General features: G+C 40.8%; 1 protein-coding gene across 10 annotated transcripts in view; it reads right to left on the bottom strand.

Annotated features, from left to right (window-relative positions):
* EDRF1 (erythroid differentiation regulatory factor 1) overlaps window positions 1-13,884 on the bottom strand; it is a 37,212-nt gene extending 23,328 nt beyond the window's left edge. For 3 of the 10 annotated variants that reach the window (XR_014510956.1, XM_083439582.1, XM_083439583.1), the window contains exons 1-11: window positions 13,604-13,884; window positions 11,450-11,658; window positions 10,742-10,808; window positions 9,002-9,127; window positions 8,438-8,562; window positions 6,678-6,834; window positions 4,657-4,758; window positions 4,259-4,380; window positions 1,807-1,918; window positions 1,183-1,330; window positions 484-592 (exon numbers count right to left, since the gene is read on the bottom strand). Coding sequence is in view for 9 of the 10 variants with exons in the window: in XM_083439582.1 (XP_083295708.1) it covers window positions 484-592; window positions 1,183-1,330; window positions 1,807-1,918; window positions 4,259-4,380; window positions 4,657-4,758; window positions 6,678-6,834; window positions 8,438-8,562; window positions 9,002-9,127; window positions 10,742-10,808; window positions 11,450-11,658; window positions 13,604-13,717 (1,391 nt within the window). In the remaining variant the exon portion in view is untranslated. Of the gene's footprint in view, window positions 1-483; window positions 593-1,182; window positions 1,331-1,806; window positions 1,919-4,258; window positions 4,381-4,656; window positions 4,759-6,677; window positions 6,835-8,437; window positions 8,563-9,001; window positions 9,270-9,502; window positions 10,560-10,741; window positions 10,809-11,449; window positions 11,659-13,603 lie in introns of those variants that run through there. The other 7 variants (XM_083439584.1, XM_083439585.1, XM_083439586.1 and 4 more) reach the window with 4 other exon arrangements.
* Between the last annotated feature and the right edge of the window lie 33 nt (window positions 13,885-13,917).

The following is a 13,917-nucleotide window of genomic DNA, read 5'->3' as shown; positions in this document are numbered from 1 at the left end:
GATGAGTAGAAAATGAGGCTTATATATTTTGTACACCTTTAAGATCAGCTTTACCCTGACATTTGCAGGAGCATTTTTAAAAAATCACTCTGATCCCAACACTCTGAAAATTTTCGTGGGACAAATTTTCATCAGCATGGAGGGACACTGAATTGCTCTGGCAGTGAAGTTAAGAAACCACTTTCAGCCCCACTTCATTTTATCTCTCAATACAGCTTCATAATAGTTCTCTACCAATATCATGCAGTTCTCCTTAGCATCCCCATAGTGACTTTTGCCACCATCCTGCTACAATGGCAAAGTACACCAGTATGGAAGCAGAGAAATGCTAGCTTTCTTGACTTCCTGCAGTGGGGCTACAAGCCTAGCACTCTACCATGTGTTCTACAGATAGCATAGATTTGGATTGTAATCCTCAAGCTGAACAGTATCATTCAGACCTTTTCCTGTGTTTATAGTACTAACCATACAAGGCAAACTTACTTGTAAAGAAGAATTGCCACTGGCATCGTGAAGGGGTTTTGGTATTTATCTTCTGTCTCTTCACAGAGAGTGGTCAGGTCATACAGCTTTACGATATCACTTCCACTTGCTGAAAGAAAAATATTTTTTCCATAAGTGTATGCTTGAAAAAGTATGGGTCCCACAATAAAATAAGGGGAAACTAGAATTTTTGGTCGCACTCCAGTATGATCAAACAAGGAAAGAACAACACGAGACAGAATGGCTAGAGTGATCTCAGTTTAGACTCCCTAATCCTTGCTCCAAGCCCCTCCCTCCTAGCATCACAAAAGTAGGAATGAAGGAAGCACAAAAAACATGAGGGAGCAACATTCTGTTCCTGTCTGTTGGTACACTGTGCAGGTAATAAGATGTTGCTCTTTTCCTGAGCTACCAGAGCAGCCCAAGTTGCTGCCCCTAGTGCATGGGTCTGTGGCAGGAGTAGTCTAGTCTATGTAAACAACATGCTGCCACCACATGCTATGGGGAGGAAGGAAGGAAAGAAAGGAGGGAGAGACAGGGCACCATCTATATTGCCAGGTGCCCAGCAGAGACCCTCAGGAAAGAGGCAAAAATACTGGCACCATATATTGTGCAATTGTCTATGAACCTAGGAATCTTACCTACCCTAAATCATGGTAATTCTGCAAGTTACCTTTAAAAAAATGGAAAAATGCTCACCTTTAAACAGCCAGTAAGTATGCCCTTCTTTGGTACAGTTAGCTTTCAGAAACGATAAAATATTTTGAGCAATATCTTTTATTACTTTGGTAGAGAAATTTGAGTTTTCCAAGTTGGGTATATCCTCTGTCTTAATCATTTCGTATTTCTAAAACAAACAAAAAACCAATTAGAAGTATTGTTTATGCTACAAGGAAGTCATTGCCTTCCATGCATTCTTAGAATCAGAAAACTGTAGAGTTGGAACATTCCCCTGAGGGTCATCTAGTCCAACCCCCTGCAATGCAGGAATCTGGCCCACAACCTTCTCTGGGTGGGTTTGAACCACCAACCTTCTGGTTAACAGTCATACACACTAACCCAATGCACCTTTCATATTTTTGTTGTGGTCTAAGAATTTCATTATTAACATGCCCACTAAAATCTCTTGCCAAGTCTGAATGTGCTTATGAAGTAATATCAACAAAATATTCACTTTCAGTACACCAATGCAATGATGCCCTAAACCGGTTGCCATTTAAGTAAAAAAAACCTGCTTGAAAACTGTGGCTTAACAATTGTGCAATCATATTTTACTGACCAAGAACAAATACAGTAATCAGAGCAACAGAACTCAAAGCTTACCTGAACAATTCCATTAACATGGAAACACATCACAAGTTCTGGCACATTGCAGATCAAATTGTCCAGCCAATAGTCAATGCCAGTTAGCACGTTAATTGGTTTATTGTTATCCCTACAAACAGAAATATATGTAGTGTTATTTCAGTAAAATGAATCAGACTCATTAAAATCTACAAATAGAAACTTTGTTCCCCTTCAGTTACGTCCAAAATTCAGAGTATCTGTAATAGATTTTAGTCAGTAGGGTACATACAAAGGCTGAGAAAGGCACAAAACACATGGTTTTTAAACAAGAACTGCTTTTTTACTTTCTGGTATTGGCTACAGCACTGTGTTAAAAGCTTGAGACTGTGAATAAAAAAAGTTTATGAGAAGCATTTCTAAGGCAACACTTTAAGAACCAGTAAGTTAGGGAATCACCTGTAGGGAGAAAGAGTAGTCTCCAAGTGAGGTATAGAGGCCAGAAGTGAGAAAAGCATAAGCCACCACAGCCCAATTGTGCGAAAGAAAAAACTGTGATTTCATGTTTACACCCCCCCATGTGACACACAGCTCTATTTCTCCTTTAAGAACTACAAGTGTGACAGCTGATGTCCTGGACTGGTGTCTTGCCTCAGTAATGGACTGGATGAGAGCCAATAAACTGAGGCTTAATCCAAATAAGGTAGAGGCACTGTTACTGGGTAGTTCCCTAGACTGGATACATAGGAGACTGCCTGTTCTTGATGGGGTTATGCTCCTTCTTAAGGAGCTTGGGAGTGCTCCTGGATCCATTGTTGTCACTTGGGGCCCAGGTGGCCTTGGCACAGAGTGCCTTCCGTCAGCTTTGGCTGGTGGCCCAGCTACACCCCTATCTGGACAGGGATAGCCTAACTTTTGTTGCCTATGCTCTGGTAACCTCTAGGTTACATTATTTGCAATGTGTTCTATATTGAGCTGCCTCTGAAGACGGTATGGAAACTTCAGCTGGTGCAAAATTTGGCAGTCAGGACAAGATGGTTTGAGCATATTAACACCATTCCTGGCCTGACTGCACTGGCTGCCCATCAGTTTCCAGGCCCAATTCAAAGTGCTGGACTGCCTCATACGAACTGACTCAGACCCTGCAATCATCATCTGGCGCCCTTCTTCATGTGCCTGCTCCATGAGAGATCTAGAGGGTGATAATGCAAGAACAGGCCTTTTCTGTGCAGGCTCCTCGTCTGTGGAATGTTCTCTCCAGAGAGGCTTGCCTGGTGCCATCATTACATGTCTTTAGGAGCTAGGCAAAAACACTCCTCTTTACCTGGGCCTTTGGCCATTAAATAATCTATGGCCTGTTAAATCTGGGGGAATGCTATTATGAGTATTTTTTAAAATTATACTGTGTATTATTATGTCATGTATTATGAAGATGTGTAAATTATGTTTTTAATGTTGTACACCAACCTGGGATCTTTGGATAAAGAGTGGTATATAAATTGAATAAATAATAATAATAATAAATATTTGGGGGAAATACATGGGAAAGAATACAAAACAACAGGAGCAGGGAGTGTCATCAAAATACAGGAAATAAATCTATCAAGGCTTTTTAATATTTTGGTTTCCACCCTAGTCTCTCTCAAAATCTCAAGGCAGATTGCAAATGTGAGATTAATTAAAATATTGTATTTCCAAGTAAGCATGCATAGGACTGTGGCCTTATAAAGTCTTTATAACACTTTACAGATGACGGTTTGTTTAAAGGTTTCAAAATAACTCTGATAACTTCTCAAAGTAGTCAAAAGTCAAATCAAGATTAAATGTATGGGGCTATAAAAAAAGGTAAAGGTAAAAGGACCCCTGACCATTAGGTCCAGTCGTGACTGACTCTGGGGTTGCAGCGCTCATCTCGCTTTACTGGCCGAGGGAGTATAGCTTCCGGGTCATGTGGCCAGCATGACTAAGCCACTTCTGGTGAACCAGAGCAGCGCACAGAAACACCGTTTACCTTCCCACCGGAGCGGTACCTATTTATCTACTTGCACTTTTGGGCGTGCTTTCAAACTGCTAGGTTGGCAGGAGCAGGGACCGAGCAACGGGAGCTCACCCCGTCACAGGGATTCGAACCGCCGACCTTCTGATCAGCAAGTCCTAGGCTCTGTGGTTTAACCCACAGCGCCACCCGTGTCCGTATGGGGCTATAGCCATACTCAAAGTAGGCCCATTGAAATCAATAGGTCTACTCTGAGTATGGCCACTCTGAGTAGACTCTGGCCCTCAAGTTAGTGGGAACTCAGAATCTTTATCAGACAACAGAATGATTGGTAGAGACGGAATGCTGGTGATAGGTACCCCCATAGTATAAACAGTATCCCAGCTCACAAAACCACGATTAATCATCATGCTAGACACACAGAATGAACCAAACAGCAAAATTAGCCTGCTTTATAGAATATGTTGCACTGATTTTAAGTGTTTAGTAATTCACCTGAGACGCAAGCTCACAGCTGGGTATCTTCCTCCTCCAAATATAGGCATATTTGATCCAACCAACATATGAATATCTTCAAATGTCCACAAGATGTTCCGAACAAAGTCATTTTTAAGACCCTTTAAATGTGCAGAGGAAATAGCGAAGCATTTGAAACCATTCTCTTTACACAAAGAAAAATACAATACCGTCTGCATATATGCAATAAAGCAAATTTCAAGGAAAGAAAATTAAGTACAACACATAATGACTATGCTGGTCATTCACGATAAAGATCAAGATCACAGATGTCACAAAACAATTGGTACAAGTGAAATTTCTCTCTCAGCTACCCTGCAGATCAAACTGAGTAAGGGGATTGTACTTTTTAGATCAGATGCCACATAAAACCATACCTGACTGTTTCCCCCGTCACTGAACAAAGTAGATAGGTTTTGTTCTTTGGGGACTGAGGACACATCCCCCACTACATATGAGGGTTCAAGAGGCACACTTCCCTGTGAAAAGCACAAGGGTATAAGTGATTCTACTGCTGAGAGTAAGTAAGCTTGGTTTAAGTAACGTATGTACCAGATGATCAACCTGTCAAAGGTTTTGTTCACTGTGCAACCACCCTGCGCTGGGGCAAATTACTGAGGTGAATTGGAGTGATTTTACCCCTCCCCAAGTCAGACCACCACTTACAAATCAGATCAGGACCCCCACAAAACCACTCAGTATTTCTGTTTGTTATATTTCTATGCCTTCCTATTTCTCTCTGATTCTCTCCTCTAGGACAATGAACTTTGCAAGAAAATGCTGCCTGTAGAGCACTGAAGATTTCTGAATTTTTTATTTTTTAAAGATGAGAAGTGGTTGATTTTTTAAAAAAAAGATTAAAGTTTCATTTAACTTTTTTTTATAAAATCATATGCTACTCTGCTTGAGGGGGGAAATCCTCCAGGGCTATTCAACAGACAGCATAGGGACAGCTTGATCCTGTAATACATTTTGGAGGATGTGTCCTCCCAACACAAACAAGTACTGGAAAGACTTCTGGCTAGTTTGAAGATGCAAAGTTTTCTAAAGAGTACACACAACACTTAACCAGCTTTCAATTATTTAAAGATAAGAAACAAACAAACAACTGCTCCCCCCCCCCAAAAAAAACCCATGAAACTAATATGGATCTTACGCCTTTAGTGGGCCTGATAAAGGCATTTCCCTAATAAGAGTTATGGAGGAATTTCTTTTATCTCTCCCACAGAAGCTCCCAGACCTGCAGTTTGGCAAGCTCAATCCATTCTGAAGAAGTTCCTGTGCCTGCAAATTACATTTGCTTCTGGCAAAAGGAAAAAAGTTGTATAAAACCCTCATATAGCTCTGGTAAAAGTATTACTCAAGATCTAGTTTGAGCCAGTTCTGCCAAACAAACAAACAAACAACAAATGTCAACTCCAACTGCACCACAACAGAAAGCAGAGTCCATCTTTCTCAAATCTTCTCTCACAACTTTTTTTCTATGTGAGAAAACTGATCAACAAGCTTCGTCATCTGTGCTGAAACGCATTCGAGCCAAACCATAAGCAGTACAATCCAAAGCATGCTAACTGAAAAGTACGTCACAGTGACTTCAACAGGACTTTCCCACAACTATGTGTGCATTCAGGACTAGCATCAGGGTTTGTTGTGTTCCCTCTCCCCATGGACAGAGGCAGGCAGCTGCAACCGTTGCTTGCTGCCAAACAGCCACCAAAGTGGACTGTGAAAATGTCTCCTGCAAGGAACAACCATTACCATCAACAGAGGAAGACAGTAGGAAATCACTAGCTTACATTGGCAAACAGGTAACCAGCAATAGTGACTAGCAGCAGCCATCCATGCTCCCTCTCAAGTGATAGCTGCTTCTGCTTCTAACAGCCACCATGACTCATTGAGTGGCAGATGAACTAACAGCAGCAGCTACTACTGCTTACCCTCTACTGCTCAGGAAGATGTGCAGGGGGAAGAACTGGAGGAGCCACTGCAACCACCATGGGCAATACACACATTGATGGGAGAAGAGGACTGAAGTTAGGCCCAAACACAATCACCACAAAGGCAGGAACAGGCAGCAGTGGCAGCTAAGACAGTAGAGTCACGGGCTCGCAATAAAGCCTCTCCATAGGTGCACAGCAATGCTGAACCCTGGTGAACTGTATATGCAAGATTGCACTCTAAATATTTGCTCTCAGTTTCGTACCACCTGACCCCTTCTGAATAGTAATTGTTTATGTAAAGTAAACTAAGATTTCATGGGAAACTATTTTACAGTATTTGGACTGGGCACTGCAAAATAATTGTTTACTCTTCCTTTTAGTATATTGCCACCATCTTTACAAGCATGCCTATGAAGCATCAAGACTGCTTTTCTAAGTAAGGCACCTGCCAAATTAACCTGATTAGAAGCACTTGCATCTTCAGAAAGTGAGGAAGGCATTTCAAAAGGGGCTGGCCAAGAAACCCTTCCTGCTTCGGCAGTTTGATCTTCAGTTGTTTCTTCCTGATGTTGCTCTTCAGGAGGAACAGGCTGAGCAGCTCCATCACCATTGATGCTAACAAAACAGACATTACAATTTAAGTCAGAAACTTCTCAACCCGTACCATTTAACACTGAGTATTTGTTTACTGTTACTATTAATATGATATCAAAATCAAACACATCTGGGACTCTTTTCGCATCTTATTATTTGCTATCATCTATTTTGATTTCCAGAAGCAGAGAATAGCAACATTGGGGCTTTTGACCACCCAATGTGTCTGTCAGTACAGTATTTGTTTCCCCTCCTATGTAGTATTTTCTTAAATTTAAATTTTACAAAAAAGAAAATAAAACAAATGTAGTATAGAAGAGATGAAGATCACAGCAGCATAATGCAATGATTCATGATACAGGTAAGCCCAAATATAGTAGTATATATTTTCAGTGCAAACAATTCTGAAAAAAGCTAAGAGATGTCAAATATTGAGAGTTCCTTATTTGATTTCTTTTATGTGTTATTAAAATAATGGCCAACACTAAACATCCTGATCTGTTTCCTACAATCTTTCCTTATTTATCCTCAAAATTTCCTGACCTGACCCTCCTTTTTTTTATTGCTGTTTTAACAGATTTAATTGCTGTGCTGTTTTTCTGCACATTTTACTTGTGACATTCATTTTAATGTTGTGATAAAATTGTTTTATCTTGTGTTTAAATTATGTGCATACCTTTTTTTATAATTGATTTTATTCTGTAAACTGCATGGAAGCCACCTTGGTAATTAAGCAGTATATAAATTAACCACCAACAACAGTATGGACTTTGCTATTTTCATAGCTGTCACACATGGTTCAATCTTTTTACTGAGCTTTGTACCACAACCACTGCTAGCTCAGACCCCTTCAGGGTATATGTGAATTGGGGGTGGAGGTTACCCAAATATATACCACTTTACACTCACTGACAATGAACACATTTTCCTCTTGATGCCTATTGATATCCTTTGTTGCTCCTTACAATCCCCTTTTGGTCTTTACCATCCTGAATAATGTGGCATCAGCAGCAAACCTAGCCATCTCACTGCTCAGCCCTAACTCAAGATCATTTAATTCCCTTAGCACTTATAGTTGTCCCTTAGGGAAAAGATGGAATTAAAAATAAATCATGTTCAAAACCCCACATTTTAAAGCCCCCCATTTTTTACCACGCAGTTTCAAAAAAGCTGCACACTCATGGGCGTTTTAAGCTCTCCCTTTTGCAGCAGGCTCTTGCACTTCTCCAATATTCTTTTAAAAGTTTATATTCTGCTCCCCCCCCCCCAAAAGAAATCCACAGCAGCCTACAACAATAAAATATACATTGTGAAAGACAAAAATGAAGCTCCCCCTTGAGGATGGGGAATGCTCTCTAGTGGCAAACCGCGAGGAATGAGTCAAGAATATCACTTTGCACTTGCTTTTGTCTGCATTTCAGCTAATGTTCAAGAACAATGAACTACTTGCTAAATTCCAAAGGGCCAGCCATATTAGTCTTCTGTAACAAAAAGACTTGTGGCACAAGTTTTGAAAAACTTGTTTTTACTTCAGGTGTAGACACATACCAGGAAAAACACAAAGCAGATCAATTAATTTTGATAAAACAGAACAGAGTTTATGGGGGAAAACTACAAAAGATACCTGTAGTATAAAAATTTGGAAAGTATAGCTTTCTGGTACCAGTGTTCTTTGCTCTTCTTCTTTCGTTGCCACTTCTGATCTATTAATCTCTGGTAGAATTCCTTTAACCATGTCCAATCTCCAGTCTAAGTAATATAAATAAAAAAGCATTCAATTAATATTGTGAAGTGTTTTAGTTACCCGACTAAAGATATTCAATGAATAGGATATTGTCTAAAATAAAGCATTTCATATCTATTTTAAAGAGTTACATTTTTACAACTTCAACATCTAAGTTCTTAAATAATTGTTTTAGTGTATATTTCAAAGAACATTATACTTGCATTCCATTTTAAGAAACAGTTTTAAATGTAAAACAAAGTGCCTCTATGAAGATCAAGCACTGATGGACATTTTCTGGGTCATAATCCAAGATGTATCAACCTCTCTAGCATAGCTATTGTATTGCTAAGCAGATAGCTACACATCCATAATTCCTATAATGTCCTTGAGGGAAAAGGCAACATTAAACAAGAAATAGAAACACTATATGGCCAAAGAAATAACTACAACAAAGTTTATCACCTGTGATGATCTCATAAAGAGCTCTTGAATATCTAGATCATCTAGTAAGAGAGTCCTCCCAATCCGGTGTACTGCCATACTGACATGAGATTTGCTGTATGGTATCTTAAGAAGCTTTTTAATATTCTGCAGAGTAAAAGATAGACAAACTTTTCTGTTCATTTTCAAACATTTAAGTATATTTTCTACATGGGTCAAAATGGACAGTAATACATTTAATAAAAGCATCAACTTTAGACCACAATTATCAAATCATACACAGTGGTACCTTGGTACTCGAACGGCTTGGCTCCCAAACAAATTGGCTCCGGAACGTCACAAAGTTGGAAGTAAGTATTTCGGTTTTGCAAACGTTTTTTGGGAAGCTGAACTTCTGACGCAGCTTCCGCTTGAGTACAGGAAGCTACTGCAGCCAATCGGAAGCTGTGCCTTGGTTTTTGAATGGTTTTGGGAGTCGAACAGACTCCCAGAGTGGATTAAGTTCAAGAACTAAGGTACCACTGTATCTCAGGGTGGTTCAATGTGTGGCTTTTTGGCAGCCCTCAAGGTTTTTCTTGGCAGCCCTCAGCAACATTTCACACACACACACACACACACACACACACACAGCCTGGGGGATGGGGTGTCAAATCTGCCCTTGCAACACACTCTTCTATGCACAACAAGGTAGTGTGTGGCCTGCGGGTTCTATGTCAAAGTACTCTTGCGGCCCACCTGGTATGAAAAGTTGGGCTGCTCTGCTATATGTCAATCAAACTGGCAATATAGCAATCAATTGGCAAAGCAGAATCAGACAGTAGAAGACCTCCAATCTCCGATGAGTGGGCTTCTGCTCATGCAACAGAACTTACTTTTCTTTGTCCCACCCGCCCTATCCAAATATACTCCAATTAACTATGGTTTGACAGGATGTCTGAGTTGACAGATGACAGTTATGTGTCCTTGCTGTACCTAGAGACTGAAGTGCTGATCAAATTAAAAATGAAGCAAAAAAGCAGCCATGAAACATAGGTTGTCTGAATATGAGAAAGGTCAAATCATGGCTTGGGGTGAGGTAATGTCAGAGTTGAAAAAGTGATGCATCAACTTTTGATGGGTGGGGAAAGGAGTTTTTCTAATCCTCCTGTTTGTAATCTTCTAATCCTCACCTGGTAAAAGGGAATTTCTTATGTGAAGCAGCAGTCATGGATACTCAAAGTAAAGTTACAGCCTCTCTTACTTGTGTAATATATCTGAACTAGCACAACAGCAACTGGATACTTTCAACTCTTATTTGATCTTTCAGTGGTACCTTTACAAGAGTCAATAATACTAAAAGTAGGATTTAATTAATATTTTAGCCACTAACGGTACCATTATAATGTGTAAATATGTGAGAAAATTCAAGGAGCCTGTGACAGCTCCATGAGGGAGAGTTCTAATTTCAGAAATGATGACACAAACTGCTTAAAACAATTATTACTATATGATGCCCATCCCTGCTCTTCAGCAGTTTATAAAAACTTTAATTGTGAAAAAGTTTATTCTTAATTTATACTTAGAAGTGGATCAGAATTTCATGATACATTAATGCAGGTAAAATTGTTGAATAAAAGTAAAGCATATAATTATCAAAATCACAACCCAGTTCATTATGGCTATTCATCAAAGGGCTCTCTTTTCCAAGGGTAAGAACTTTAAAAAACTTAATTTCATTAATAACAACTTTGAGTTAAGTCTTTATTTGCAATGTATACATACCTCAGAATCAGATACAACATCCACATCATTTCCAATTGAGTCAATAAAATCGTACGCCATGCCAAAGCTATTTTTAAAAATAAAAAATGTAAAGTGTAACATTAAAAGTAACTAGAATTGCATTCTATTGAAGCAGAATTATATTAAAGTGCTGTATAAATAAATATATTTATAGGTACATGTCAAATCATCATTACAAATCTATTACATAGCAAGATTTTTCTCTCTCTTAGTGTTGGATCCAGATATCCTTGAGTGGAACTCAACTCAAGGGTAAAATGATATTTTTGCCAAAATCACTTGGGTCAGAGGACCTGAGGACTTTCTGGAACAAAGCGTGATGCCACAGGAAGCAGTAAAAATAGCTTCTCCATAATTCTGTAAGCAAAAGCATCTGCTGTATTCACAGACTCTTTTGTAAATGAAAAGAAAAGCTCCCCTTGCCAAATAGTTGATAGGAAATAGGGTACACAAATACGACCTAACTAGCTTCTTCTTTTTTTTATAAAGAAAAGAAAATTAAAATGTTTGATATTTTTGTAACCTTTTGATTTTATGAAAGTATGTATGTTATCATTTTTTAAACAGTTAAGTACTCTGACTAACTTGTCACATTTCTTTAAGTAGTATTTCATTATTTGCTTTTAATCAAACTTGGGCAACTTTTCTATAGGTTGAGTGGGGATAAATAATATTTCTAATATTTACCTTGAAAATGGCTTGCCTTTCTTGCTATTACCAAGAATAGTTGCCCCTGCTGGTCCCAGTTTGGCACTTTCACGTAACCAATTCGCTGGCGGAAGTTTCAGATCAGTCTTCTCTTGAAGGCGGGCAAATGCTGCTTGTGGTGGAGCAGATGAATACTTTACCACAGCACTGCTCTTCACTTCATTGCCCCCAAGAAACAGCACAGAACCCTAGTTTGCACAAACAATAAATAGTTTGGTTAGAATAAGGAGATCAGAGTACAATTACAGGTATTATAACATCCTGCTTGTATTATATTTTTCCATTCAATAAAAAGTCCTGCACGCCCAAACTCTGCCCAGACAATCTGCCAACTATATTTATAATGGCTTGTTTTTAAAAGTTTAGATCAGGGGTCAGCAAACTTTTTCAGCAGGGGGCTGGTCCAATGTCCCTCAGACTTTGGGGGGGGGGGCTATATTTGGGGGTGGGGAATGAACATATTCCTATGCCCCACAAATAACCCAGAGATGCATTTTAAATAAAAGCACACATTCTACTCATGTAAAAACACGCTGATTCCAGGACCGTCCACGGGCCAGATTTAGAAGGTGATTGGGTGATCTTGCCCCCAGACCTTAGTTTCCCTACCCATGGTTTAGAGGCAGCTTTGTATGAATGTATCATGTTTTCCTACAACTACATTTGAGAAATGGTGCACACCAAATTTTCTCATGATCTCCTTTCTTGTGTACTCTGCACCTAAAGAAGCAATAATTTATAGTATGTGGGTGGAACAAGAGTGACCCACTGCAGCCATTCAAAATCTATGACAAACCCACACAAATCACTCTTACTCCAAGATTCAGAGAAAACCCATCCCCTGTAGGAATGCCTTTAACTCCCTTGTCTGGTGAGTGCTGAACTAAGGCAATGACACCCCAACACATAATAATTTAGTGTCTCCATTTCACAGTGCTTCCTTCTTTCGTAAAAAGATACCCCACAAAAGTAGAAAGGTCCTCATCAAACCAGTAATGAAGAGAGAGGTTGTTATTTGTGCAACCTCAGAAAGATTTCATGCATTCACCAATGTACAGTGGTAAAGAGATGTTACGTAGGTATTCCAATCGTATTGTTCAGCTAAGTGATGCGAGTCACAACCTTCAATAAAGAAGCTAACCCATGAGCCTAACCCCTTGGCAAGGCTGCCCTGCACCTCCAGCTGCTATGGGCCTGTATGGCACCAAACCTCTCTAAGGAAATAAGACCTTTCAGGGGTGGGGAGAGGGCAAACATGGCAAAACCGTCTAGGGCTCCCCAACATGAGGTGCCCCACATAGTGCATAGCTGTCAACTTTCAGATTTGAAAATAAGGGATCAGCAGCCTCACCTGACCTGGGGACAGTCTACGGGATATCTAACAATCCGGGATAGCAACGGGAAGCAGCGGGAAACGGCGCTGGAATAAGGGAATTTCCCGCAAAAAAAGGGAAGGTTGACAGCTATGACATAGTGCTATGGCCACTGTGCTGTGTGTCTACTAACCACAATGCAAGATTACAATGAGCAAAGCAGGGACAACCACCAAGACGTAACTAAAGCCATTTCAGGAATGCCATTTAGTACAATCACTGGGCTACAGAATAAAAACAGCTCCGTCTTTAAAAGAAACAGTTTTATTACACAATCGCTGTGTATTCTTTTGACCTTTCGGTATCGGTCCTTTCACAGCATCCCCCTTCCTACTCTTACCCACTTACCAGCTGCCAGAAGTGAACACAAAAACGGTACAGGGGGAACCATGACAGGAAAAGGGGGGGGTGTGTGACACGACAGGGGTGGCAGGGAGAGACGACATTAGAAATTCGTCACTTCGCTTATTTGGAGGCAGAGCAGAAAGTGAACTCTGACTTCAACTCTCTCTCTCTCCCAGGAGGGTCCCAACCTTGAACTCGAAGCGTGTGAGGAGAAATTCACGCATTGCCCCCGCTCTTTTCCTTTAAGACAGCGACGGGGGGGGGGAGGGTCCGACACGCGGGTTCCACGTTAATTTGGCAACGTGGGTAAGTGACTATGGAGGGAAACACCGAAAGCACAGAGGCCAGGGAAGGTGCGCTGTGTGGGAGTGCGCGCGCGTAAAGGTCAACAGCCGCCTACGCGGAGTGAGGGTACCTGATTCGGTTCTTCTCGCTCCCCCTTCAGCGACGCCGGGCCAGGCGCGGGTGCCCCCGGGTCGCTCTTCCCCGCTAGGCCCGACTCGGCCCCTGCTCCCCGGGGGTCCCCCATTCGCTTCGCTCCTCCGGCAGCAGCGACCGCGGTGACAACCGGAAGTTCACTGGCTTCCCTGAGAGGAGATTCCGGCGACCTAGGAAGAAAACCGGAAAGAGCTCGACGCTACCACGCACACCTAGGCTCCGCCCCCTCCCTTCCGTCGCTGCGCTAACTTCGTTTCCTCGCTAGGCTACTGACTAAACAACAGAGGGCAG

This window comes from Podarcis tiliguerta, assembly GCF_965153285.1.
Source record: "Podarcis tiliguerta genome assembly, chromosome: 5".
Lineage (NCBI taxonomy): Eukaryota > Metazoa > Chordata > Lepidosauria > Squamata > Lacertidae > Podarcis > Podarcis tiliguerta.
This window is presented reverse-complemented; position numbering and strand designations above follow the sequence as displayed.